This window comes from Dama dama, chromosome 29, assembly GCF_033118175.1.
Source record: "Dama dama isolate Ldn47 chromosome 29, ASM3311817v1, whole genome shotgun sequence".
Lineage (NCBI taxonomy): Eukaryota > Metazoa > Chordata > Mammalia > Artiodactyla > Cervidae > Dama > Dama dama.
The window spans coordinates 48,979,694-49,006,803 of record NC_083709.1 but is presented as its reverse complement, the minus strand read 5'-3'; the positions used below and the strand labels follow the sequence as shown (position 1 = coordinate 49,006,803).

The following is a 27,110-nucleotide window of genomic DNA, read 5'->3' as shown; positions in this document are numbered from 1 at the left end:
TTAAGCCAAAACAGGAAGAACTGAGAGTTACTTGTGCTATCACAGACTTGTCAGCTACAAGAGCTTCAACTACATTTTCAAACTGAAAGCCAAGGCATATTGTTGGAGTCTGACAGGAGATGCTGTCCCTGACAAAAGGCCACAAATGTGATTTTTGTTATCAAAGTTTAGACAGAATCAGTCCAATCTGTCAAGTGTGTTCACAGATTAATCTAAAGTAACATGATTATTAGGGGAAAAAGTGAAGAGTAGAATTCATATCTCCATATTATAATCCATTTTCCTGAAATATACTCAACTATGAGATAATGGTTCTCTTTAAGAAATGATTACTTGATTCACAAAAGCATTCTCCAGTGTTAAAAACAAAACATCCTGAAAAGCAAAATGGTTATTATTTTACATGAGCATTTCAGAATATGAGTATAGTAGGGGACTTAAAGAAAACCTAAAACTCATTCAAATGGAAATTATTTGCACATTCTAGGCTATTCTTTTCAATATTTGAAATTAAGCAACCTGAAATATACACTTTAGAAAGGGGCTGATAAATACACCACACCTACAATGCTTCTCTACTCTCTCTGAAAGGAGCATTATCAAACAACATATCTTGTGAAGTTCTTTGCCACATGGTTATAAAATACAAATATAAAAATCAATGCTATATTTCACATAACATCATTTGATAGGACAGATTTAAAATTCATAGTTCATGACTATTTCCTAAACACAAAAGAAAAGGCAAGGACATGAAAGTGTACCTTGGTTTGTATCATTCTTTGTGGAATATTGTTCATGGCATTGGAAAGCCAACCTTCAAGGCTTTTTGCAAAATTTCGAATGGCTTGGGTCAAGGCACCTAAATGTTAAAGAACAGAAGCAGAACGAAACAAATACCAAAGAACATTAATCTTTATGCGAGAATAAGGGAAAACATACAACCATAACATCTGAGATAGCACAGAACTTATCCTCATTAACAAGACTTTATTTAACATTATTCCTAGCTTTGAAAGAATCCAAATATTATATCGTGGGCTTTTTTTGTCTTAAAGATATTTTGTTCCCAGATACTTGTGACACTTCATTGGGAAATGAAAACATTCAAGCGTTTTTTGCTTATAGCAACATATACCAGTTGTGAATATACTTATGGAATTTTCTATCTTAGACAAAATACTCTTTTCAAAAACAGCTTTTTGCTCAAAGGCTAAGTATTGTCTTTAGAAATCTGGTGACTTTTTTCAAGCTCTTATTTTCATTTCTTTAGCTAGAAAGAAAATAATGCAAAGCTTTCTTTCTCTATGCATCTCTTTACATTAGAACATGTCAATTAGAGTAGTTATCTCTCACTGTTGTTGAAAAGTAAGGTAAAATTAAAATTGCCTGACTTGATATTCTGGATAACTATTCTCCATCTCACTGGCAGGTAGCGATAAAAGATTACTGTGATAAAACTGCTGTCACAGAGACCAATATTCTTAAGATATTCCTAAAATAGTCTGTTCCATATTCCTTGCATCTCTGTTAAAACCTGAGTAAGTATAGGTCCCATGAGAGCAGCTTTTATGGTGGTCATAAAACGATTGGAAGCATTTTCCAGTATCAGGGATGGATTATTTTATACAAAGGGATCTGCTTACTGAGATCCCTTACTGAGATAGGAAACAGAATTCTTCTCTTGTTCAACAAGTAGTTCAGTCAGAGCATTTCACTTCATCTGTGCCCAAAGCTACACAGTGTAGGGAGTAGTTTTAAGACATTTAATAAATGTCTGAAGCACCCACAACACAAAGCAAATCCTTGTGGGTTCCCTATAATGCAGGTAGGTAGTACAGTTGGTAGTCCACGATAAGAGACAAAGAAGTCACATTTTCACCCAAGGCTCCCAAGAGTATTAATGTTAATGATGGGATCAAATTCCCTCGTTTTTCTTCTGTGCTCAAAATAGTCTGACATGCATATTTATTACTTTTGTTAAAGCAGAGTTAGACATAATTTAACTTACTCAAATTGCTTGCATCAGATATAAATTATACTGATCCAATAATAAAACTACTAATTTTTAAAAGTTATTTATTTAAGTGGTCAAATGACAAAAAAGATTTAAATGGCTCTCTTTTTTTGGAAAAATACTCAAGTAGTGCAGATTTTGAACATGAGAATCATCCATTGAAAACCCTGAGTTGGAAATTTCTTGAGAGCTAAGTTTTTGAAATTTCCAAAGCTTCCCACATTAGCCAAAAAGAAAAAAGAAAGAAAAATATTTTTCTGCTGTATTATGTACTAGAACCATGGAGGGCAGGCATGAATGGAAATGAAAAAGAGTGAAAAAAAATTAAAGACCCTTTTTGAAAGTCAGTAAAATTTTGTTCAAGATTCAGTTTGACTATCTGTATTATGTATTTTTCTCTAATTAATAATTATTTAATCTGAAAAAAACGAGAACTGGGTAAAGCTACTTTAAAAATTTTAATATGGGTCTTCTTTTATCTACACAAATTTAATGCTAGGGAGATTATAAAATAAAAAGGTAGGTTTTATATCTCAAATGATTTTTAGTTTTTACTTTTTTGTATTAAATGACATTTTGGGTCACCTTTAACTGAAATCATAAATTGTACATTTAAGTGCTACCAGTTGAGTTCTTATACAATTTTTTTACACTTCACTTTATTTTTTCCATTTTCAGATAAATGTATTTTAGAGTATAGTAGCTTCAAGCTGACTTTAAATTAGTGTGATATGCAAACTTTTTTTTTTTGGCTAAAAAAAGGAATCCCATCTGGACAGTAAATGGTAGAGCGAAGTACTAGTAGCCAGGAAAATAAAATTTTCAAAAATAAAATTAAGTTTGTTCTCTCTATAGGGATTCATGTCAGATTAAATTGTGCAGATTGACTGACAACTTTTTCTCATGAATGGATGGTTAGAAATTTAAAGCTATTCTAAAGCTAACTTGTCTCAGCCTGCTTATGATTAATACAAAAATGAATACAATCAGAAGATTGTGATTTAAACTATATTTTAAGCTTTACTTTTGTTAAATCTTATTATAGAACAGGAATTAAAATTCCAAATTTACTTGGTAGGGTGGCACATTAATGTATCTTGTAATTTCAGAGAAACTGTAAAACTGTACTTATACAAAAATTCCTGAATTTGAGTTCTCTGAATGCAGAGACAGAATAAAATGTTTTTCAAACAAAAATTTGTGAAAAACAAAGGTCATGTGTATTGTGTACTTAAAAATTATGGGGCTTAAAACCATCTAAACTTGATACATGGTTTATGTTAGGTAACTGCTGAGTTTACAAGTTAAAGTCTTAATATGCTAATATAGAAGCAACAGATTTTAGAATTGTTTAATGAATACTGATGTTGTTGATTTGCCTCAAAGAAGGTGCTCACTGACATTTTTTTCTTGTATCTCATGAGAGAAATTTATGTTGGTGGCAAGATGTCATAGGCTAATGAGCGACCCTATGCAACTTTTCTTAAACATCTCTAGAGATTATTACTCAGAGCACAGGGAGTAAGACAAAAACAAGGAAAATCAGATTCTGGAACATAAATCAGTAGAGAATTTACATGTTGAAATTTTCCATGACAATGTCACTTTTAATCAATCTTTAGTCAGAAAACTTGGTGTAGTAGAGAAGATATTAGCAATTTATAACAACGTGAGACTATGGCAGCTGAATTTTTCAAAAACTAATTTGTGTACATATTTATGTACGTCTATGTGTGTGTTTATTGATAGTATATATAAATGTACAGCTAAGCATACTATTAAAGGTGGTGGGAAACATACATATCTTCCACTCTATCATATTTTTAAAAAGAAAGTATAACAAATGTTAAATCTTCACCTTTTCTTACTAAATCCCTATATTAATATTTTCTGGAATACTTTAATACAAATTTCTGTGAACAGTGTACTTGAAGTACACAGTTGCTAATTTTACAAGTTAAAAAATTGTTTTGCCTTATTAATGTCACTGTAAAGTAGCATTTCTGTTCCATTTCTCCAAAGGTTAAGTTTACTAGTATGTGCTCATAAAGATGTAGGCCTAAAATCGTTTCAACTGCCTCCAATATATGTATCCATAGTGGCTTTTAGACTGACACTTGCAAAAAAAAAAAAAAAAAAAATAGCTTTGTTTGCAACAGGGTAGATTAAAAAGCACTATCACTTAAAAAAGTAATCTAACTTATCTATGTAATTCCTATTTGCTTCATGGCAGGAATACAATGCTCTTGCAGTTACATAGATTTTTCTCTCAAAATGCCAGTTAACCATTTACTGTTAATGGAAACTGCATTTGTAGTTTTTAACATGATGTCAGTGACAAAGTAAATGCTTTTATAAAGAAATTCAACTTCAGTAGAAACCAAGATAAATTCATTTCAAATCAAAAGCAACCGTGAAAGAGGCTGGTCTAGAAATCACAGATTTCAAAAATTAGGAGTTTTATGAAGGACACTGTGTCCTTGGGTAGAATGATTTTCACACTGGTTGACTGGCCTGGGAGTGTTCTTGCAGTTAGTCATCAGGGCTGTCACATCTTTAGGCTGTCTTTTCGTCAAAAAGAAAATGAAAGACTGAAAAACAGAGAATTTTTCCTTTTTAACTACAGTTTTGCTCTAGGCTGCTTTCATGCAATACTCTGTTGCGTGTTTTCTATGTGGCAAATTTAAATGAGATTAGAATCACTCTAGTTTGCAACGTCACTACCCGAAACTTCCTGGGTGGAATGTAGGAGAACAAAAGCATCCGTACTTGTCTGCATTTAACTTACTAGGAATAGGTCTAAGGACGTCGGGGATGAGAATCTCCACCAAAGCCTGGTACATCCCATGGTCACAGTTACACATCCATTTCAGGATAGACTCATGTTTGCACAGAGTTATCAGCTTTGCTTTCGGAAGTCGACTTTCTATTTCACTCAGATTGCTGGTGTGAATAAATGTAGCAAATGAATAGATGGCAAATGAGGATAAAAAAGAAAATGGACTTTAAAAATAGTTTTAGTTTATCAAATATTACTGAGGTTAGAACTATACCACCACTGCCCTGGTGCCATACGGCTGGATATATAAAATACTCCCCCGGAGCTGCCTATGCACGTTAAGACTTTCTGACGGTATGAAAGGCAGATATGATACTAAACCCATGAGGATGAAATAGTTCTACCACAGTCCCCCAAATCAATAAAAATGGGAGCTATAATACACAGGCTGAAATCTCAAGAGAGTACTTTGTGGTTTATTTCAATCTATTCAATTAAGGTTATCAGGTAAGGTTCACAACTGGTATACATATCTCTAATTTATTAGCTGTGACATCTACTCAGCCATGAAAATGAATTGGAAAAGCATATTGATTCTGACCTTGACTCAGTAATGGTAGTGCCGTCAGCTGGAGTTGAGGGAGAATAGCGCCAGAATGTTTGCCACAATTTTTCTATCAGGCTAAACTGAAGATTCACAACAACATCCAATATTGCCTACAAAACAAAATGGTTATCGATATTACCTTACAAAATTACTTATAGGGATGTGTGAGGAGTACATACTGTAACAAGACTTAAAAGGTAAAGATACTTTTGGGCTCATAAACTGACATAGTGAAACTGGACTAAGTTTTGCCAATGGAAATGGGAACACAAAAGAGATTAGCTAGAGACGAAGAGGAAAATATCTCATAAATAAATGATTAAGAAGGGTTAACTTGTATTCCTCTCAGAATGACCTCACACCCCACCCTTATTTTTACCTCTTTTCTCTCCATTTTCATGCTTGCTTCCCTAACTTTTCTTTCACCCATTAACCCACTGCTTCCCTGGTTGTCTCCACTCTTATTATTCTCAGATTCATAAGGACACAGAACATAGATTTGATTCACATCAGCCTTCACTGGACTGTGTCCACTGGTCATAAAAGAGGGCAAAAGATAAAGGTGTGGAGGTGCCTGTGCGTGGCAGATGGAGTTGGGGCTAAGTTAGCTTGGTCTAGGGCTGCCGACCATGGCTTTTGAAGCATTCCTAGCCAAGCAGAGGCTGGGGGTAGAAACTAGAATTAGGCTGACTTTCCAAGGGTAGTGCCTGTCTTGGCAGAAAAAAAGCCTCCCTGTGGTCACACAGTGCCTTCCATTCAATCCTCTCTGCACACACTCCCTTTAGAGAGAAGCTGTAAGACTATTTCTCCTTTCCTAACCTTGAGGGCATGGGCCTCACCTCTCCTTCTCCTTAATTTTATCTCCTAGATCTCCAGCTGCATCAGGATATTTTTTTCGATGATGCTAAAATTTGCCACTTTCATTAGCTTTTGATGATCATATTTAATTTCACCCTGTCATTGCAATTAGTCTGCAAATTTGCCTTCAGATAAAAGCAGTCATAAAACTAAATAACTTATTTGTGCAAAGATCATGTGATTCTGTGATTATTTTGAGTATAAAAGACAAGTCCTCAGTCTAATGTGTTTGATGTCATCAGCATTGAGAAAAACACGTAAAACAACGCGTTCAAGGTCTGCAAAATTCACAGAAGCTAAGAGACAATAAGAAGCAACTGAGAGAATCAATCTGAACATTTAAAGAAGAAAGAAGAAACCATGACTTTCTAATGCTGGAGTATGTGCTACCTGTGTGGACCTGGCCTTGTGCATGGAACAGAGAATAACTGATGCTCTATACAGAGGCACTTTGAGACCAATTCGAATATTAAGTAAAATCTGTTTGGGAGCATGTTCTGGGAACTAGTAGGAAATGTTGCAAGTAGTTGGACAATGAAAATGAAGGGAAGGGGACAAATTAATATCACACTCCTCACCCTTTAATATCAGTAACAATAAAAACGCAAAAGCAAGCCCTAAAAGTAAAGGGCATCCAGATGTGGCTGCTCCCAGCAAAACCCAAAACCTTCCCAGGAGGCAAATTATTATAGCTGCTTTCTTGAAAGATTCTAACTTAGACTTCTTCTGACAAGACATCTAATAATGAAGCAACTAGTAATATCTCATCTAATACCTTATATGTCTCTAGCTATGAGAACTGTTGTAAGAACACTATGCATATGTTGAAAGGAAAAATTACTGTTATATCAACTTGTGTTGAAAATTATATTTGTTCCCTACATAACTAGTGATCCTTTCAAAGTATCTTTGATAAACCAACTAGGAGAATTCCAAATAACAGTCAAAATAGGTATGTTACTCTTTCTTAAAAACATAAATAGGAAATATGAAATAAAATAAGGCAAGTAACAAATTCAGTGCACCTTAAATTAAGAATCCCTTCAAATTAAATAACCTCAAATAATTATGTCGAAAAGGACATTTGTATCAGCCTCATTCACAAATGAATAAAATGTTTTGTCATTTGTCCACCCACTTTTAAATTTGTTCAGACTAAAATCTATGGCAAATGTAGTTTAAAATAATCCTGATGCCACTAGCCTAAGGCAAACGACCATTTACAGGATTGGATCTGAGACTCAGGCACCTGTCCATCAAAAGTTTAGAAGTGTGACAGGAAACAATAATTAGGGACTTCCTTTTCATAAATGACTTTGTGCTCCATGAAAATGGCCATGAATACTGGTAACTCTGAAACAAATGAGGATCATTCTATGAACTGCCATTTCCCATGCAGATTAATTACTCTAAATGTTCATTTCTCTTCATATAGAGCGCATGCGTGCTAACTTGCATCCAATTCTCTGTGGCCCTATGGACTGTAGCTTGCCAGGTTCCTCTGGCCATGGGATTATCCAGGCAAGAATATTGGAATGAGTTGCTAAGGCCTATTCCAGGGGATCTTCCCCACCCAAGCAGGCTCTTTACCACTAGTGCCACCTGGGAAGCCCTCATATAGAGTATTCATGACAATTAATGAAAATTTTATAATCCAAATAATATTCTCATCTTATTGGGGGAGTTTTTCATTTAGATTAATTTTAGTGTATATTTTTTAGAGTTGTAAATAATCATCCCCCAAGTTATATTTTGAATAATATGATAAACTTTAAAAAAATCTAAATTATATTTGTATAGGCTGGGTTGCTTGAAGCGAGTTTCACCTGAACACAGAGCAATGAGAAAATGATTAGAGCATCTGTACGTAAACCTTTGAATAGACATGATATTCACGTAGAAAGCAAGAAAGAAGTTTTTTTTTTCCTTTATAAGTAAGGATCATCCAGAAATTCTCTAATACTAGGAGAAGTACAGCAGTGGAAGAGAAATGGACAGTGTTTTTCATCATAATAAGAAATGTTGGGAACAAACTGGCAGGACATGTTAAAAAATATTTACGGGACATGGTTTGTTAATAAAGAGACAACTTGCCCTTGGTTGTTAATAACCTAGCACCCTTGACAAGCACTCAGATTCACTCAAGCAGTTCTTATTTCTGGAGTGGGGAAAAAAAAAAACCTGTGAATGCTATGAGCTGAGACTTCTCACTACATACTGCATCGTCAGCAGTCAGGAGGACTGCCCAAGGATTATCTTTTACTTCTAAGTAGATCATAAATAGCCCTGGAATAAAGCTACCTAAATTCTAAGCAGTTCCTCTTTGAAAAGAAGGGATACTTTAGAAAACTCCTATTGCAATCTGCTATCTCCTTTCTGCCAGGTAAGTGGTCAGTATATGTGGACCTGGAGAGAATTTACTTCCTGGAGACAATGTATCCAATTCTGACCTGGGATAATCCAAAAAGAAGTAGGAGGAGGGATGGAAAACACCAAGAGAAGAGTCAAGGGGCAAAAATGAAACAAGCAAAACTAGAGCCTCAATGATCCCTGGAAGGAACGCCTAAACATTTCTAGAAAATAGTTTTTGATAAAAATACATACTTAGAGTATAAACTTCAGAAGATTAAAAAGGTGTATAGCAATTAAGTCTCTTTCCCCTGACTCCTTAAACTCAGTTTTGATCCCAAAGGCAACCAGCATTAATATTTTGTTCTTTCTTCTGGAGAGATGTATACAGCGTGTACTTTTTCATGAAAACAACAGTATGCTATACTCACTGTTTTACATCTTGCTTTTTCTCTTAATAAATCCTGGAGCTTGTTCCACAAACATACATTTAGACTTGCCTATTCCTTTTAATGGTTGCATAGCATTCCACTCTATAGATTATACCATATTTTATTTATTCAGTTTCCTGTTAGATACTGAAGTTATAATCAATCTTTTTAATTAAAAAACATAATGCAACAAGTTCCCTATACACTTATCTGTTCAACCACATGTAAGCATTTTTCTAGGATGAGTACCTAAAAGTGGAACTGCTCCAACAAAGGATCCCTATCAGACTAGGCTAAGAGGATGGAAAGTAAAATTTATTCTCCCCTTCCTGCATTCTTCACTTCTCCAGTTTGAGACAAGAAGAAAAAAACAGCTTATCAGTGTTCAAAGAAATATGAACTAACTTTATTTGTCCTCTAGGAATATGTTGAAGTATTTGTTTTAGCCAGTTGTCTGGAAAAACTTAGCTTGTGTCCACACTATGTTTTGAAAAGACCTACCTCACAGTGCTCTCGATAAAGACTCTGCAGTGACTTGATATCCTCAAAGGTAGTACCATCTGGCAGAGAAGAGATTTCAACTTCTCCAAACTCTGGAAGTGCGCGAGATGCATCTGTTACCATGACAACACAATGGAAAAAAGTTACTGTGGATGGTGCCAATTAAAGACTAATGAAGGAAAATTTAAGCAGACTAAAAAGGAAAAAAAATTAAAGGTCAGAGGTCCAAAAAGCAAGGACTTTCCATACTAGTATTTTATAAACAAAACTTACAGCAGCAGCAGCACAAAAGAATAGAGGGAATACTTTTAAAATTTTGGAGAAACTAAATTTTCACTATGATTATACTGGAAATAACATATCACAGTGACTCTCAAAACAGGACCCCTATGATAAGAAAAATACCTTGAGCTGGCCACTATCAATTTTAGTTATTTTCATCATTTTGTTACTTAGGTATATAAAATACATTAGCTTTAAACTCATTATGCTTATACAACTCATATAATCATAAACCAAAAGACCTGCAAAGTAAGTATAAAGAAACCTAAAAAAATAACATTAAACTTAACAATGTTAATTTATATGATAGATGATGCTGCTCTCCTGTAACCGCATCTTTCACGACTTGAATTTGGTACTGACTGCTGCAGTGCAAGAACTTTTGAGTTTGACAACCAACACATACTTCATGGTGGCTGGTTCTCCCATTATGCTTCTGTATTCAAATGAGCTGTGAAACTTTCCTCCACACAGAGCAGTGGGACATCATTTAGCCTTCCCTTGGGATGAAGCCGTAATTTACATAGTAAGTCTCTGTTCTTTTCTCATTAGCTCTGGACAATTAATGCAATACACTTTGGTGCCAGCCTTATCATAAATTCAAATACAAATGTGGAAACTATAAATTTCCAGAACAGTATTCGTTCTAATCTTCTAGGTAATCCAAAATATGCTTTTTTTTTTAAAGATTATAATTGAAATAAGAACATAAAATAAGAAACATAAAAATTCTTGTTGAGAGCTCATGGATCTATAAGAATATACTTGAAGACTCTAGTTTGGGAATGCTGCCATAATGTTTTCATACTTCAGTAGTTATTCTGTCCTGAGAGTACATTTTAGTTGTCTTTGTCAGAAAGTGCACATAGACACATATACACACACACAGACACATACACACACTCTGATACATTCTACTAATTTTGATCTGTTGTACCAAAACTATGCATGCTCATCTCTAGAAAAGCTGTCATTTAAAGTGCAAAATGCCATTTTGCACTTTTAGCTTTTATAGGAATACGCAAAATGTTCAAGTTCTACTTCCTTAACTCTTAAGTAACAAGAAACATGTATACCATTTATAAAACTACAAAAATAGGAAATACTATGATCAATTTAAAAGAATAAATTACTTAAAAGTTTATAATAATTTTTTCTAATCTGAGATTGTATGCACATGCAACTTTCTACATAGGAAATGAGAATTGCTTTTGGCACTTGAAGTTACTAATACTATTGAAACCACAACACAATTTTGACCACAAATGCCCAATTAATACAAATTCTGGGAAGCAATTCCAAAGAAATGAGCCTTTAATTCATACGAATTTAAAAGTTTTACATAGCTTGAGATTTTTAAAAATAAGTCTAGAGGACACAAAAAAAAGTAGAAATGAACTAGAACTATCACATAATGTGCATAGTTTCAGCACAAAAAGAAATCTATGTAATTAATATCTGTAATAGACATTGTCCTTGGATAAAACACTACTGTAGTTCTCTTGTTTTCAAAATTCTAATAACAACTAATATGCATTACACCTTAACATACCTAAAAACTGTTGATGATGTTGACTTTGGGCAATTACAGTTTGCTCAACAGATGTGCCTGTCTGTTGACCACTTCCTGTGAAACCATCTGCAACCCCATCCACTTTCTGCATAGGCTTGTACCTAAAAATATTAGATGGGAAAAAACAAATAAATCAAATTATTCCTTGCTTTTTTGTACTACACAAAACTCCCAAGGCATTCAATTTTGTTTTGTCTTCTTTAACTGTCTCATGATAGTTGTAAAAGATTTTCTTCCTTGATAGTCGCATAAAGTAGGATGAGGAAATTCTTTAAATTGTAAAAAGAAAAATGAAGGAGAAGCACTTAGGAAAGGCACCCATTTTTGAAAATTCAGTAATTTAGCCAAGAATGAGAGTTATGAGGTATTTCTGTGGACAGCAGTGGCAAGGGAGTCCATGATTCTACTTTTAATACACTATTTGAACATAATTCTTAATGGCCAATGGATCAAGGGAGAAACATTTTAAATACATTGGGATGTGAATCTGAATTAAAATCTAGGAGTTTGGGCCTGAGAAATGTTTTAAATGGCTTTTATTTAATTAATATCTCTAAAATGTGGTTCAGCCTAAAACTCAACCATACTGTTTTCCATATCACCTAAATCCTCCCATGCATCTCAACACATTCATCTCCCTTGACTTCTGTCCACATCTGCAAATATAAAGACCATAAGCACCAGCTTGTAGCAAAATGCATGCAAAAATCTATCTATAAACCCGAGTCATCAAATTTAAAAAAGTAAAAAGAATAAAAGTCACCTATAGTTATGCATTTATCTTTAGGTCCTAGTCATATAAACTCAAGAACTTTCCATACTGTTAAAATAGAAAAAATATGCTTCAACAGTATAGGCAAGAAAGAAAGATGCTTGGGAGAGAAATACCATAGGAAAAATGCATAGGTAAGTCTCCTAAGATAAGCAAATATAAAATAAGAAATAAGCAGCAACTATAATTTCCTCTGTTCCTAAGATCTCAAATATTTTTATTCATTTTAGAAATTAAAAAAAACAGATAAATGTAAGAAAATGTTCAAATCTATATTAAGTTTATTATCTACACTTATGCACTTTATGCTGTTTGTCCTTCCATTTCTCCCCATTTCTAAATGTATTTATAATATAATAGTCTTACCATCCAGATACTTGACTCTTTCATTGATACCATAAGTTAACTGTTAATAGTGTGTTAATATGAAGTTATTGTGAGTAGCAATGTCCCCAGTACACAAACAAGATATACACAAAGATGCCTATAGTCTGACAACAGATAGGAAATGAATGGATCTGGTAAAACATCACACAAACTAATGTTGAGGTTGCCTTAGGAAGTAATTCAACCTTGAATGCTATTATGACTTAGATAAATGAAACTTCCATGAAAACTGCAGAGTCACTCATAATGACATTTACTTGTATTTCTTATGTGACAGGAATCTCACAAAGAACTATATGAAAAGCAAAAATAAAGTCAGAAGATGAACAGGGTGAACAAAGGATACAACACACTTCATTCTTGTTATCATTTTAGTGATGACTCTGTACACCAAAATGTTGGTTGTTATTTTCTAATGATATAAAAGAACTCAAGCCTATTCTTTTATATAATGGAAAAACCATCTGGAAGTACTTTTCAACTGGGGCCACATCAAGAGATAACACACGGTTTAATACGGTAGTGTGCTAGAAGTGCCATTTATTTTTTAAAAAATGAATGTTTTTATGATTTTTTTCCTCCTTAAAGAATCATCTTAGAGAGGCAAAAAAAAAAATCCTTTGTGAGGCAAGAACTTTGAGTATTTTTGTGGGGGAGCAGTTGCTAACCACTCTGTTCTAGAAGACTTTAATGATTTTATCTTTAGGGAATACAGTTAGAGAAGCTTTTATCCTCATTGATCCATTCCAGGTTTCATTTGATTTTAGCCTCCCTTTGTCAACTATGAAATTTTATATCACTAATAAAAGAAGCTAAAATTGTTTAACCATGTTTCTTCATTTATGTAATAGAGTTTGGGGATCATGGAGTTAATAAACAAAAGTGGTTAAAGGGACTTGATTACTTACTCTGGAGAAGAGCAAAATGGAAATATTTCCTATAGTCTTCAATTATATTAATTTTCAATATAGGATGAGAGAGTAATTACTAGACTTTGTCCAGCTATGCTTTATCAGTTTGCTGTGTCCTGCACAGCGTCTAGTATGCTACAGATGTTTAATAGGCACAAATATCAAGGACCATAAAAGGATATGACATGTATTCACCTTAGACTGACATATAGACATTGTACAGATGCTGTGTCACCTTCTAGTTGTACATGGTGCTTAGCAAGCCTACAGTCTGCAAGGAAAATGATCTACTTCCTCAGAAAGATGTAGACAGCAGAAGTTCCAAATGAGAAAGATGTATTTTTAATAAACAAAGTCAAAATACATTATAATTAATGAATGATTATGCTTAATAACAATGATATTGAGTGGCAAGCACTGATTAGAGGTATATTCTTTTATACAGGAGATTCAAAAATTCATTAAGATTAGTTTGTAGACAAAAAGGAAATAAGTTAATTCTGGAGAAATTCTGCAGGTCAGTACTTAAGATCAAATCTTATAAAGAAGAGGTGAAGAAAAAAAAAAAAAGAAAATACATTCAAAACTGGGCAATAGGAGGTTTAATTTTAACCATAGAGTAAGGGTTGCAAAGTGAATGGTGGATTGAATGGATTGGGTGAAAATGCACCAAGTGTTTCAATGTTTGCTTGCCTGGGTAATAATAAAGCTAGTCACTCAGTCGTGTCTGATTCTTTACGACCCATGAACTGCAGCCCTCCAGGCTCCTCCATCCATGGGATTTACTAGGCAAGAATACTGCAGAGGGTTGCCATTTCCCTCTCCAGGAGATCTTCCTGACTCAGGGATCAAACCCAAGTCTCCTACATTGCAGGCAGACTCTCCACCATCTGAGCCACAAGAGAAGCCCTTTGCCTCAATAATAGGACCTCTACATGCCAGAAGTTTATGTTGTATCTCTTTAGAAAAAGATGTGAAGACAAGTTTGGGAGGGTTTTGTGACAGAGAGAATGACAAAAGATATTTCTGTGGTGGTCTAGTGGTTAAGAACCCACCTTGCAATGCAGAGGACACGGGTTCAATCACTGGTCAGGAAACTTAAGATTCCATATGCCACGGAGCAACAAAGTCCACACATCACAACTAGAGAGGCTGCATGCGTCAAAGCACTTCAGAGCCCACAGCCCACAGCTACCGAAGCCTGTGCCCTCTGGAGCCTGCTCACTGCAACTACTGAGCCTGTGGGCCACAGCCCGAGTCCATATACCGCGACAAATGATCTCACGTACTACAACCAAGACCTGATGCAGCCAAACAGATAAATGTTAAAAAAGAATGACATCGGAAGGGCAGGTATATGGCTCATATTCAAGAACAGTATGAGTGTGGGCCTATAAATATGAGAGAGCTTCCAGACAGTGCTGACTTTTCCTAGTAGTGGCATTTCCAAATGCCAGGTATTGCCTGGTACTAAATTGATACTTAGAAAGAAACCCCAAGAAATTAGAAATATTGAACTGAGGAAAGCTAGATGTTCATTTTCCTGACGTCCTATCTAAGGATAACATCCTATCCCTGCCATTACTTCAGAGCACTGGGGCTTCCCAGAGAAGGAGGGAGTTTAATAGGAAGTTGAATAGCCACATTAAACATAAGATAAACAAATACATGTGATAACTGACCCTTCTTGGAAGAAACAGTTATAGATGATATTATATTAGGTTTTGAAAGCTATTTATGTATCAGTATCTGAGTAGGTTTCAAAAATATTCAAATGCTAGGCTTACCCTAGATCTATCTAACAAAATCTTTGAGAATGGGGATTAGGAATTTATTATTTTAACTAGCTTCTCATATATTTCTTAAGTAGTCTTCACAGAACTAGTCTATAGGAGCATCTTGGCAATAATAAATTCATTCAGTCAAATGTTGTAGAAACAGAACCATAACATTACAGAAAAATCATTTTCATAAGTCATTTCTCAATTTTTTTCAATAAACTATATTTGGAATGTAAATAACTATCTCTGAACAGATGGTAGATGATTAAATGAATGTATGAAGGAATGCTCAAGGTAACACCTTTCACCTATTAGACCATCAATTGATCTTAACAAATAGCAAACCTAGTTAACAAATATCTACTTTACTATAGGTAAAGTATTGTAGAGGCATAGCTTTGAAAAGGCTGTGTATGCATAGAATTTTCCAGGATGTTTTAATATTCCATTGACTTACATGATAATCCAACATTACCCTGGCCCTGGTTGAATTTCAAGTGACCTTTTAGCATTGAAACACAACTTTCAGATTTCCTATCTTTTTTTTTTATTTTTTAATTAAGGATAATTGCTTTAGAGAATTTTGTTGTTTTCTTTCAAACATCAACAAGAACCAGCCATGTCCCTATCTTTTCTAAGTAAAATAATCACTATTTAACTACTAAAATTACCAAAAAAATGTTTTCTACTGAAAAAAAATTTGTTGAATCTTTCAAAAAACAGAACTCTTTAGTGTTTAAGAATTCTCTCCTTTTACTCACATTTATTTTTACAAATTTATTGTTTTATAATAGGCTTTCTTATAGTAGATTCTTAGTGCTCTTGAGTTGTGTGTGCTCTAATAAAGACCTGTGCTACATCAAATGAACAAACAGCTCTTGGTTTCAAAATTAGTAAGAGGCAAATGATAATTTTAACAGCTTGCAACTCCATGGGCAATCAAAGCTAAAGTTGTTAATGATTAAGAAATCAAAGAAACTCTAATGCTTTAATAGCTGAGTGTTATGCATGAAACCTGTCACTAACAAAGAAACTTGGAAAATTATTAGGAATCTTCCCCCATGGGGTTAGTCATAGCTGTTATTTAGAACTTGGACAGCTGTAACTCTACTGTAAAATAATATCTAATTCTGTCAATAATCTCACACATACAGACACTGAAGGAGTTCGATGGAAGGCAAAGAAGGGTATATATATTTACCATCATATTCAACTAATAGTAACAGATAGAAGGATTTTCAACAGACTAAATGAACCATTTGGACAAGTATGTTTGAACCAGGCAAAAAAATGCATAAGCAAGAAGTAAAATCTCAGCTATATAGGCATTTAGAGTCATCATTATGCTTATAACTATAGAGAGTACAAAATCATTTGATTTGCATGAACAAACCTAAATGTTGAGCTCATAGCCAGGACAAAAGGCTAACATTTTCTGCAGGAATCATGACATTCCCTTTGGAAAAATAGTCCCAGAAAATTCTTAGGTGACTTGAGGTATGAAGTAAATCAAATGATATAAACATGAACAGATCAGAAGAAAATAATATTGAGTGCCATCTTTTCAGATTAGTAATGGACTTCTTGATGTCACACTGGATATGTTTCTATCTTGACTTGTAGCATCAACCCTGCTGATTAATGATAGTTATTACAACTCTTCAATCCTTGTTGGTAGCTCTATATTTGTCTCGTCATTAGCTCTACATCTATAATTGGGAAAGGAGAGTAGGAAAAAATAAATTCAAATGGGAGTATTTGTGTTCATTGTAGCAGTTTTAGTAGGAAATGTGGGAGAAGCAGGGAAGAGAAGAGGTTTAAGCTGTTGGCTGAAACAGAAGCCTGTGGATCCTTTATTCATTTCACAAATGATGCTCACTGCTCTCCTAGGTGCTGAAAATGCAATGTTGAAAGAAGCAAATACAGTTCTCTTAGCTCATGAATTTCTTCACTGAGTTCTCCTATTGTAGGTAATTTAGACTTAACTATATAGAACTGATATATTCTTGTTATAAATATGTATGGCACCTTTATGATACTTCTTTTATCTATAGCTGGTCCTTTCTGTTAAACTGATCCTAGAGGAATGCGTCCACTCTCCCTTTATTTGGAGAATGACAACATGACTCCACCTGACTGCAAGACAGCAACAAAAACAAAAATGGGCATCTGAAGCTCTATCTTGGAAAAAACAAATTAGTGAGCTTCTTGCATAAAGCAAATTAAATAAGCCTGTTTCCTTATCAGTAAATAACAAACAATATAATTGCCAAATGAGATCTTGCATATAAATGAACATTTCACAAGTTCAATAAATGTTCATCAGAAGAATTAATATTAACAAACTTTACATGAATTACTATACTTAATAATTACTGAATGTGATTATTTATGATTCTATCTTCAGTGGAAAATATATTTACATTAGGGATTTGCTGCAGCAGTACAGTGAACATTAAATACCTCAGTGCCAAGATTCCTTAATTTTTTCCAAAAGCCAAATGCACAGACATCTGATCATCTTCTCACTAAAGACCCTTGCCACCTTCAGCTGCCTCAGAGCAATTTACCAGTCCTAGATGCTTATCTCTGTAATGACCTCAGGGAATTTATGGTCAGGAAAGGAACTGTAAACCATTAACATCAATCACAGTTGAAAACCACTGGCCCAGAGGTGTAAAGAAATGAAAGCCAAACTTGCCCAATTTCCCAGCTTCATTCTTCTCCAAAACAGCCTTATTCTTTAATTTTTTAAAATTGAAGTATAGTTGATTTACAATATCATGCTAGTTTCAGGTGTATAGCTCAATGATTATATAAAATACAATTCGTTTTCAGAATCTTTTCCCTTGTAGGTTATTAAAAAACACTGAGTATATTTCCCTTTGCTATATAGAAAAAGGAAACATATCTTGAGACAGAGAATTGTATCCAGGAAGTTTGTTGGGGAGCACCCAGGGCATCAATGCCCATGGAGGGGCTGGTGAAGGGAGGAAGAATGGGCAGGCAGAGGAATCAAGTGCTTTTGTGTTTTTTTTAATTAAAAAAAAATTTTCAATTGGAGGATAATTGATTTACAGTGTTGTGTTCATTTCTGCCATACATCCACATGAAATAGTCACAGGTGTACATATGTTCCCTCCCTCTTGAATCTCCCTCCCATCTCCACGCCCCGCATCCCACCCCTCCAGTTGTCACAGAGGACCAGGTTGAGCTCCCTGTGCTACACGGCAACATCTCGTTGGCTGTCTGTTTTACACATGGTAATATATATATTTCAAAGCTACTTTCTCAACTTGGTCCACCTTCTCCTTCCCCTGCTGTGTCCATAAGTCTGTTCTCTATGTCTGAGTTTTTATTCCTGCCCTGCAAATAGGTTCATCAGCACCTCTGTCACGACAAACTGGAAAGCTCTTAGAGAGATGGGAACACCAGACCATCTTATCTGTCTTCTGAGAAACCTGTATGCAGATCAAGAAGCAACAGTTAGAACCCCGTATGGAACAACTGAGTGGTTCAAGAATGAGAAAGGAGTCTGACAGGGCTGTTTGCTGTCACCTTGTTTGTTTAATCTATATGCTGAGCACATCATGAGAAATGCCACGCTGGATGAGTTACAAGCTGGAATCAAGATAGGCAGGAGAAACATCAACAACCTCAGATGTCCAGATGTTACCACTCTAATGGCAGAAAGAGAAGAGGAACTAAACAGCCTCTTGATGAGGGTGAAGGAAGAGAATGAAAGAGCTGGCTTAAGACTAAATAAAAACACTAAGATTGTGGCGTCTGGCCCATTACTGCATGGCAAATAGAAAGAGAAAAGGTGGAATTAGTGACAGATCTCCCCTTCTTCCTTCATAGCTCAGCTGGTAAAGAATCCGCTTGCAATACAGGAGACCGTGGTTCAATTCCTGGGTCGGGAAGATCCCCTGAGGAAGGGATAGGCTACCCACTACAGTATTCTTGGGCTTCCCTTGTGGCTCAGCTGGTAAAGAATCTGCCTGCAATGTGGGAGACCTGGGTTCAATCCCTGGGTTTGGAAGATCCTCAGGAAAAGGGAAAGGCCACCCACTCCAGTATTCTGTCCTGGAGAATTCCAAGGACTGTATAGTCCATGGGGTTGCAGAGTCGGACACAACTGAGCAACTTTCACATTCCTCTTCTTGGGCTCCAAAATCACTGCAGACAGTGACGGATGGTGACTGCAGCCATGAAATCAGAAGACAATTGCTTCTTGGCAGGAAAGTTATGACAAACCTAGACAGTGTGCTGAAAAACAGAGACATTATTCTGCCGACAAAGGTCCGTATAGTCAAGGCTATGGTCTTTCCAGTGGTCATGTATGGTTGTGACAGCTGGACTATAAAGAAGGCTGAATGCCAAAGAATTGATGCCTTCAAACTGTGGTGCTGGAGAAGACTCTTGAAAGTCCCTTGGACACAAGAGATCAAACCAGTCAATCTTAAGGGGGATCAACCCTGAATATTCACTGGAAGGACTGATGCTGAAGCTGAAGCTCCAGTATTTTGGCCCTTTGATGTGAAGAGATGACTGATTGGAAAAGTCCCTGATGCTGGGAAAGATCAAGGGCAGGAGGAGAAGAAGGCGTCAGAGGATGAGACTGCTGGATGGCATCACTGATGCAATGAACGTGAACTTGGGCAAACTCCGGGAGACGGTAAGGGACAGGGAGGCCTGGCGTGCCGCAGTCCATGGGACTGCAAAGAGTCAGACATGACTGGGGACTGAACAACAACAACAATTATTATTAATTTCCATTTTGCAGATGAAGAAACTGAGGTTCAGTGACGTTCAGTCATACATACCAAAGTGCCAAGCAGCCTGTACTCAAATCCCTATTTCCAATATTTACATATAAAATTCTTTCCACTAGTCTACAAAACTATATTAAGAAAGGTCTTCTAATGACAGAGGTTCTTGCCCTCATTCCTTAGGAACATGCATGCTTTCACATCTGTCTACAGCCAAAGCACAACTAGCTTTGCTTTTCAATTGGCCTCACTTTTCCTCCCCTCACTGCCACAAAAATTCCTTTTTTTTCCACAGAATCCAATTCCTATGAAGAGATTGTTCACAGAGTCAGGAAGTGACACATTTCTTCACTTATTTAGGACATACTCAACTGTAATCTTCCCCTTTATTTCATATGCAAAACTTTTATTAACATGTGTACATTTCTCTTTGGGCTATACTACCTCTTTGGGGAAAGAATCTTGTCAGGTCAAAGATAAGAGGCCTGGGTTCTTGTCCTGGTTTCTATATGATCAGGGATACGTTACCTACTCTTATGGACTTCAGTTTTTTCATCAAGAAAACTGCACTTTTAGGTACGCTAGGTGACCCCTTGCTCCAACTCTTTCTATGATTCTGTGACAGACATATTCTATATGCACCATCGATTGTTATGTATTTGGTGAAGGAATCAAATGCAGCAAAGCACACTGTCAAAAGCACTTGACTCTATTCCACCACTTCTGCTACTAGAATTTGGAAGAATAACCGAAATATATGTGCCAGCACTCTCTATGTACGTCTTTTAAATATTAAAAAGAAACTGCAGCAAAGATTTTTATTTAGATCATAAAGCTGAAAATTATTCACCTCCTTTTTGCTCTACACTAACCTAATTTATTTATTGTCTATATTAGAGTAAGCAAATTAGTCCATGAGTAAAATTCCTTGAAAACTGAAGATTACCTCATTTAAGTGCAGAAGTTATTTTCATGTGAAATATTTCCAAAAGGAAGGTCTTAAGAATTACCCAATTATTACACATTCTCCTGCTTCCTTAATCAGAGTACTTAACCTCTTTCTGATTACCTATAATGCCATCAATATGCCAAACAGTTATCACATTGTGTAGACTAGATTTTAGTCACTATAGTGCTACTTAAAGGGCCTACTGGAGTGCCTAGGTCTACGTGTTCCTCCACGGAATGTGCGCAGATTGCTGGGCTGAATAACCCAAAGGGAATCAAAGACACTCGTCTACTTATATTTCCTCTTGCCAGCTGTTATATCTCACGACTGCCTATGAATCAAGTGGGCTCTAATCTGCTCCTTTATTTTAGGTAAATGACTTGAGGATGGCTTCATCTTTTCAATTAAGCTAATCTATGGGCTCTGTGACATCTGTTTTTCAATCAGAAGCTGTTTCCATTTATTTCCAGACTCATGGCTATGTTCCCATATGGTGGTGTTGCTGGGAATTTGATTTGCAGATAAATGGAAATTTCCTCTACTGCCCTATCAAATCTTCAAATGAGATAGTATATTAAAGGAGTTCTAAAAATTATAAAGCTATGCAAAACAAAAATCATTATAAATGCTATAGCTACAGTGATTCCAAACTAATGAGAAAAAAATGCACAAACTGAACTCCAAAAAATGATTTTTTTTTGGATAAAATAATTACTGTTTATATTTGAATTTTCTTATAGGAACAGGTGAAGCACATACATTTACACTATGGAAGATGTGCACATATAGATTCATAAAAAACTCCTACTGTATTTAAACAATTTGAATATTCTAAAATATTAAATACTAGTAGATGATATAAGCTATTTTAAACTTTTCAAATGTCCCTCGTACTTTACCAGGATGGATGGCAGTCTCTTCTTATGTGAAATTTAATACATTCAGTAGAATCATTTGAATTTTGAAACCATCTTTTTTTTTTCCATTTATTTTTATTAGTTGGAGGCTAATTACTTTACAATATTGTAGTGGTTTTTGTCATACATTGACATGAATCAGCCATGGATTTACAAGTATTCCCCATCCCAATCCCCCCTCCCACCTCCCTCTCCACTCGATTCCTCTGGGTCTTCCCAGTATACCAGGCCCGATCACTTGTCTCATGCATCCAGCCTGGGCTGGTGATCTGTTTCACCCTAGATAATATACATGTTTCGATGCTGTTCTCTCGAAACATTCCACCCTCGCCTTCTCCCACAGAGTCCAAAATTCTGTTCTGTACAAACCATCTTATTTTATAAGCTATAAAGCAAACGATACAATAGGTCCTTTTTCCACTGTGTTCAACAAATACTTTAACCCTTGCATTTAGACTCAGGAAGAGACACTTTTTCTCTTCTGTGCAAGTGTTTCCTCTCAGTGGGGTAACTGGCTTCACTTAAAGCCCATCAATGTTGCCATTAATATAACCCTTCAGAGATACTAAAAAAAAAAATTAGGATTCCTCCTAATCCCAATGAGGGGTTGGTGAAGTTGATAACAGAAGCAATTATCCATGACACCATGCCAAGAGAAACTGCCCATAATCCAAAACTTGTACCATTAACAAATAACAACAAAATATTAAAGGAAGTTTCAGTACATCTTTGGTTCTCTAATATTCTTATTTCATAAGAAAGCAAACACTGTAAGAAACTAAAGTCTTATGAACTATGAATATCACTGAGAATTTTATATCACTTCTTAAATACAACCATATCATATCTAATTCTAAAAGCAGTACTTGGATTGCAGGGTTTTCATAGCTCATTAAACTTTATAGCTCTGAAATCTGTTTCATAAGGAGACCTTTGTAACTCTTTGGTTTTGCTTACCTAACCCAGGCTTTGTAAAAAGAATGTTCCTGGAAGGCTTCCATTTCCATGAAAACTTGCAGTGACATCCCTGGATAAAGTAAGCTTCAGCTATCTTACGTGCAATTTACCAAGGCATTGTTCATATTTAAGTTTGAATATATGTTATTTTTGAACTAATCTTTTCTTTCTGTATTGCACCAACATCTCCAATGTGAATTGCTGCTATGCATGAGTGCAGAGACTATACCAGAAAGTAAAAGCTATAAGCGTTATCACTAACAGGTGGAAACAGTAATTGTAAATCAAGACAAATAACAGTTTATTCCAACTCACACACACTCTGTTTCCAACCATAAAAGGGACTGTTTAGTGTTTCTTCCCCAGAACTCTTCTTAATATATTTCACTGACTATACCTCAAAAAACAGAAATCAGTAATTTGAAAACTAAGTTTGAGAATCTGTGAAACATAATTTATGTAATAGCCAATCCTCAACTGACTCTTCAGTCCTGAATACTAGAAATTATATCTGTATTTACAAGCGCCTTTACCTCCAGTCTCTTTCCACTAAATAGGTCTTGCCCCAAATCAAAAAGTAATCTCTTCAGACAAAATCTGAATGTGTCACTGCTTTGTTTGGAAGCAAGTCTTTGAAGTCTTGACAGTTTCTAAGCACAAAATCATTAACTCCATATACAACCAAATCCCTTCATTTGTGATCCAAACTACTCTTAAAATCCCATCTCTCACTCAAGTCTAATTTTAACCCTAAAGGACCCAATCTTCTCAGTTCTCCTCCTGCAATATCAACCTCACCATATCAGAGTGTATTCACCAGAGATGTCATAGACTTTATGCCTAAGTGGTACATGTGTTTACATTATTCCCTCTGCCTAAATGTTCCTCTCTTATTCTGATCCCTCTAATTCCCTACTCAAATAGCACCTTCTCTGTGAAACTTCCCAATCCTCCCTTTCCAAGACTTTGCTCAAACAGTTTGGCAAAGTAGTCCAACAGTTCCCTGATCAAAGCTTTGTTTTAGCATTTCTTAGGGTGCATTATCGGAGAAGGCAATGGCACCCCACTCCAGTACTCTTGCCTGGAAAATCCCATGGATGGAGGAACCTAGTAGGCTGCAGCCCATGGGGTCGCGAAGAGTCAGACATGACTGAGTAACTTCACTTTCACTTTTCAATTTTATGCATTGGAGAAGGAAATGGCAACCCACTCCAGTGTTCTTGCCTGGAGAATCCCAGGGATGGGGTCTCAGAGAGTCAGACACGACTGAAGTGACTTAGCAGCAGTAGCAGCAGCAGGCTGCATTATGGGCTTCCCAGGTGGCAGCAGTGGTAAAGTACCTGCCGGCCAATGCAGGAGACACAAGAGACATGGGTTCAATCCCTGGGTTGGGAAGATACCCTGAAGGAAGCCAGGGCAACCCACTCAAGTATTCTTGCCTGGAGAATCTCATGGACAGAGGAGCCTGGAGGGCTATAGTCCATAGGGTCAAAAAGAATCAGACAGGACTGAAGTGATAGCATGCACACAGGCTGCATTACCTTAAAAAAAAAATTTCCATGTGCCTGGTTATCTAATTTCTTAACTCCTCAAAGGTAAGAACTGTGTCTTATCTCTGCACTCAGGACCTAGCACATGTTAGAGATGCAACCGGTGCTCAGTTACTAAATAGATAAAGGGCTACTGCATGGTATGGCCTTTCCATGTCCAACAGTGGTAAAGAATCCACCTGCCAATGCAAAAGACGCAGGTTCAAGCCCTGGGTCAGGAAGATCCGCTGGAGGAGGAAATGGCAATCTACTCCATTATTCTTGCCTGGAAAATTCCATGGACAGAGCCTGGTGGGCTGCAATCCACGGGGGTCACAAAAAAGTTGGACATGACTGAGCATGAGCACACTGCATGGTATCCTTTTTCTCCAGCAGTAACTTAGAACTAATGCATCTGATTACACCAGTATGATGTGGAGGAGATCTTGCCAAGGTGACTCACTATCCCAGATCAATGGACCAAGCAGATTGACATAGATCACCTGACTACCTATGTGCAGTCCTTCTTTTCCCTATCAAATACTCCATGCTCAACTGAAAACAAAAACTGGAACTACTGCGATGGCTGAGCTCTATTAGTAAAGAGTGAAAGATTTTTCATTTTACTCCAAACTGTGATATAAGTCACATGAGACAGAAGGCCTTTGGCTATGTAGCAATTTTACACACTTGTGCAAATCATTTAACCTCTCTGGGACTTATGTGAAAAAACAAAAACAAAAACAGGGGTTTTAGTGCTTTGACTGCCACAAGGCTAAGGAGGCAGACTACACTGATGTATTTTTCAGTTCTAAGATCTATAACTCTATTTATCCATCCATTCATTCATCATCCACCCATCCATTTATGAATGCTTGAGATATCTTAAAGCCCTAATATTTACAATTCTACATTTATGAAAGTTGGAGTCAAAGAAAATGCAAGTCCCAAACATTCTGCAAGAATTTATACTGTCAAAAAGAATGACTTAAAAACATGTGCAGATTAACAAGAAGCTCATGAATACTGACAAATTTCTCCAGATGCCTCTTATAGCATGTGTTTAGTCTCCTTATTGGAATAGTTTGGGATGTCACGTTTATTTAAAGGGACCAACCATGCTGTCTGATGAATAATTTTTAAAAAATTTAAAAAACAGAATGAATGAACTTCTAAATCATATTTGAGAACTGCCTGTAGTGAAAGCATATCAACAATAGTGATATTCTTGCACACTTAGGTATTTGTTCTACTCGTTCAGAAAAAAAAATTGAAACAGCTAAAGAAATCCATAACTTTGACATGTCAATGACAATCCCCAAATCTACCTTTGTTTCTGTTGCATGGGTTGTTGTCTCATAGCCATATACTGCATGTCTTCTTGGAGGCGATTAAGAGGGGAATCAGGCTTGACACGAATCCCATAGTAATGGTACTTGGAGTTTCCTCTTCATAAGAGAACAGCAAACAGAGACACAAAAAAGTCAGTCAAGTCAATATCAATCATATAGGATTCCATTTAATTTCATATTTGGAAAAATAGGTAAAGGCAAACTTAATGTTATATATCTATGATTTACCTGTTCTGGACACCTGTGTATTTTTACGGTGGCTACATTTGAAGAATCAAAATAAGATTCTGAATCAATCAGTTCAAGGCCCTAAGAAAAATCTGTCCTTATAAACTTTTGCTTAAATACTAGTCACAGTCCATTTGTTTGATTTACATTACATTTTGTTTTCAAATTTATATTTTAGCTATAATTTAGAAAATTATATTAACAGGATATTCACTAACAGGATAAAGGGCTGCACACCAAGAAGTTACTATAAAGTAGTTATGCAGAACAAAGAGGAAAAAAATATTAACTCTACTGTCTTGGAGAAGTCCTGTATTTTTCTAGTTCTATTATTGCAGGGGTGATTAAGATAACTTCATTGACACAAGATGTTATGAAGTCTATTATTTAATATTTTGAAACCTAAAAAAGCAGGCATTTAATCCTACTGATTTCAAAACATATTTTATTAGTCTCTGTTTTTATGGATTCATATCAGTTTTGCAGGCTGAATAAGATGTGTCACAACAGATATGGAGAAATTTCTCTGTGAAAATGGCAAATTTCCACCTGGATAAAAAAATTGTCACAATTTCCTCATGTTCATGAAAAAGACCATATTTGTTATTAGAAATGACAAAGTTTTACCCTGAATGAAATTTGCAAATTCTTTCAAAAATAACATTTTAAATATGTAAATTTTTGCAAATAGAAAATAGTAGTTTTTCACAAGTCTATATATAGCAAGCCATCAGTGCTCTTTCCAATTTTTTCTTTCATTTACAAAAAAAAAAAATGCAAGTGGAGTGTGGATTCAATATTTTGTATAAAAATAAAACAAAATTTTACTTCAAAGCTCCAAGAACACACATTAGATGAACCCTATATATTTGAAAATACATTAAATTTTTATTATATAAATAATATTGATAGCCTAAAAAGGTAGCCTACCAATTTGAATACCTACACAGTTATTGGTATAGGTATTTGAATACCTACATATTTGTAGTAAAATAAATGAGTAGGAAAACATAATGCCTTCCATTTGCAGACATTAGATTTTTTCTCCAAGATCCACTGCCAAATAGAGCAAAATACAAAAACAAACAAACAAATACCACAAACTCAGTTAGCCCTGTTCTCCCACACAAACAGCAGAACAAGAGGGAAAAGCCAATG

General features: G+C 35.6%; 1 protein-coding gene across 1 annotated transcript in view; it reads right to left on the bottom strand.

Annotated features, from left to right (window-relative positions):
* RFX3 (regulatory factor X3) overlaps positions 1-27,110 on the bottom strand; it is a 308,381-nt gene that overhangs the window by 48,882 nt on the left and 232,389 nt on the right. The window contains exons 8-13 of the mRNA XM_061132931.1: positions 25,701-25,820; positions 11,377-11,498; positions 9,543-9,655; positions 5,398-5,513; positions 4,806-4,960; positions 765-862 (exon numbers count right to left, since the gene is read on the bottom strand). Coding sequence (XP_060988914.1) covers positions 765-862; positions 4,806-4,960; positions 5,398-5,513; positions 9,543-9,655; positions 11,377-11,498; positions 25,701-25,820 — 724 coding nt within the window. The remainder of the gene's footprint in view (positions 1-764; positions 863-4,805; positions 4,961-5,397; positions 5,514-9,542; positions 9,656-11,376; positions 11,499-25,700; positions 25,821-27,110) is intronic.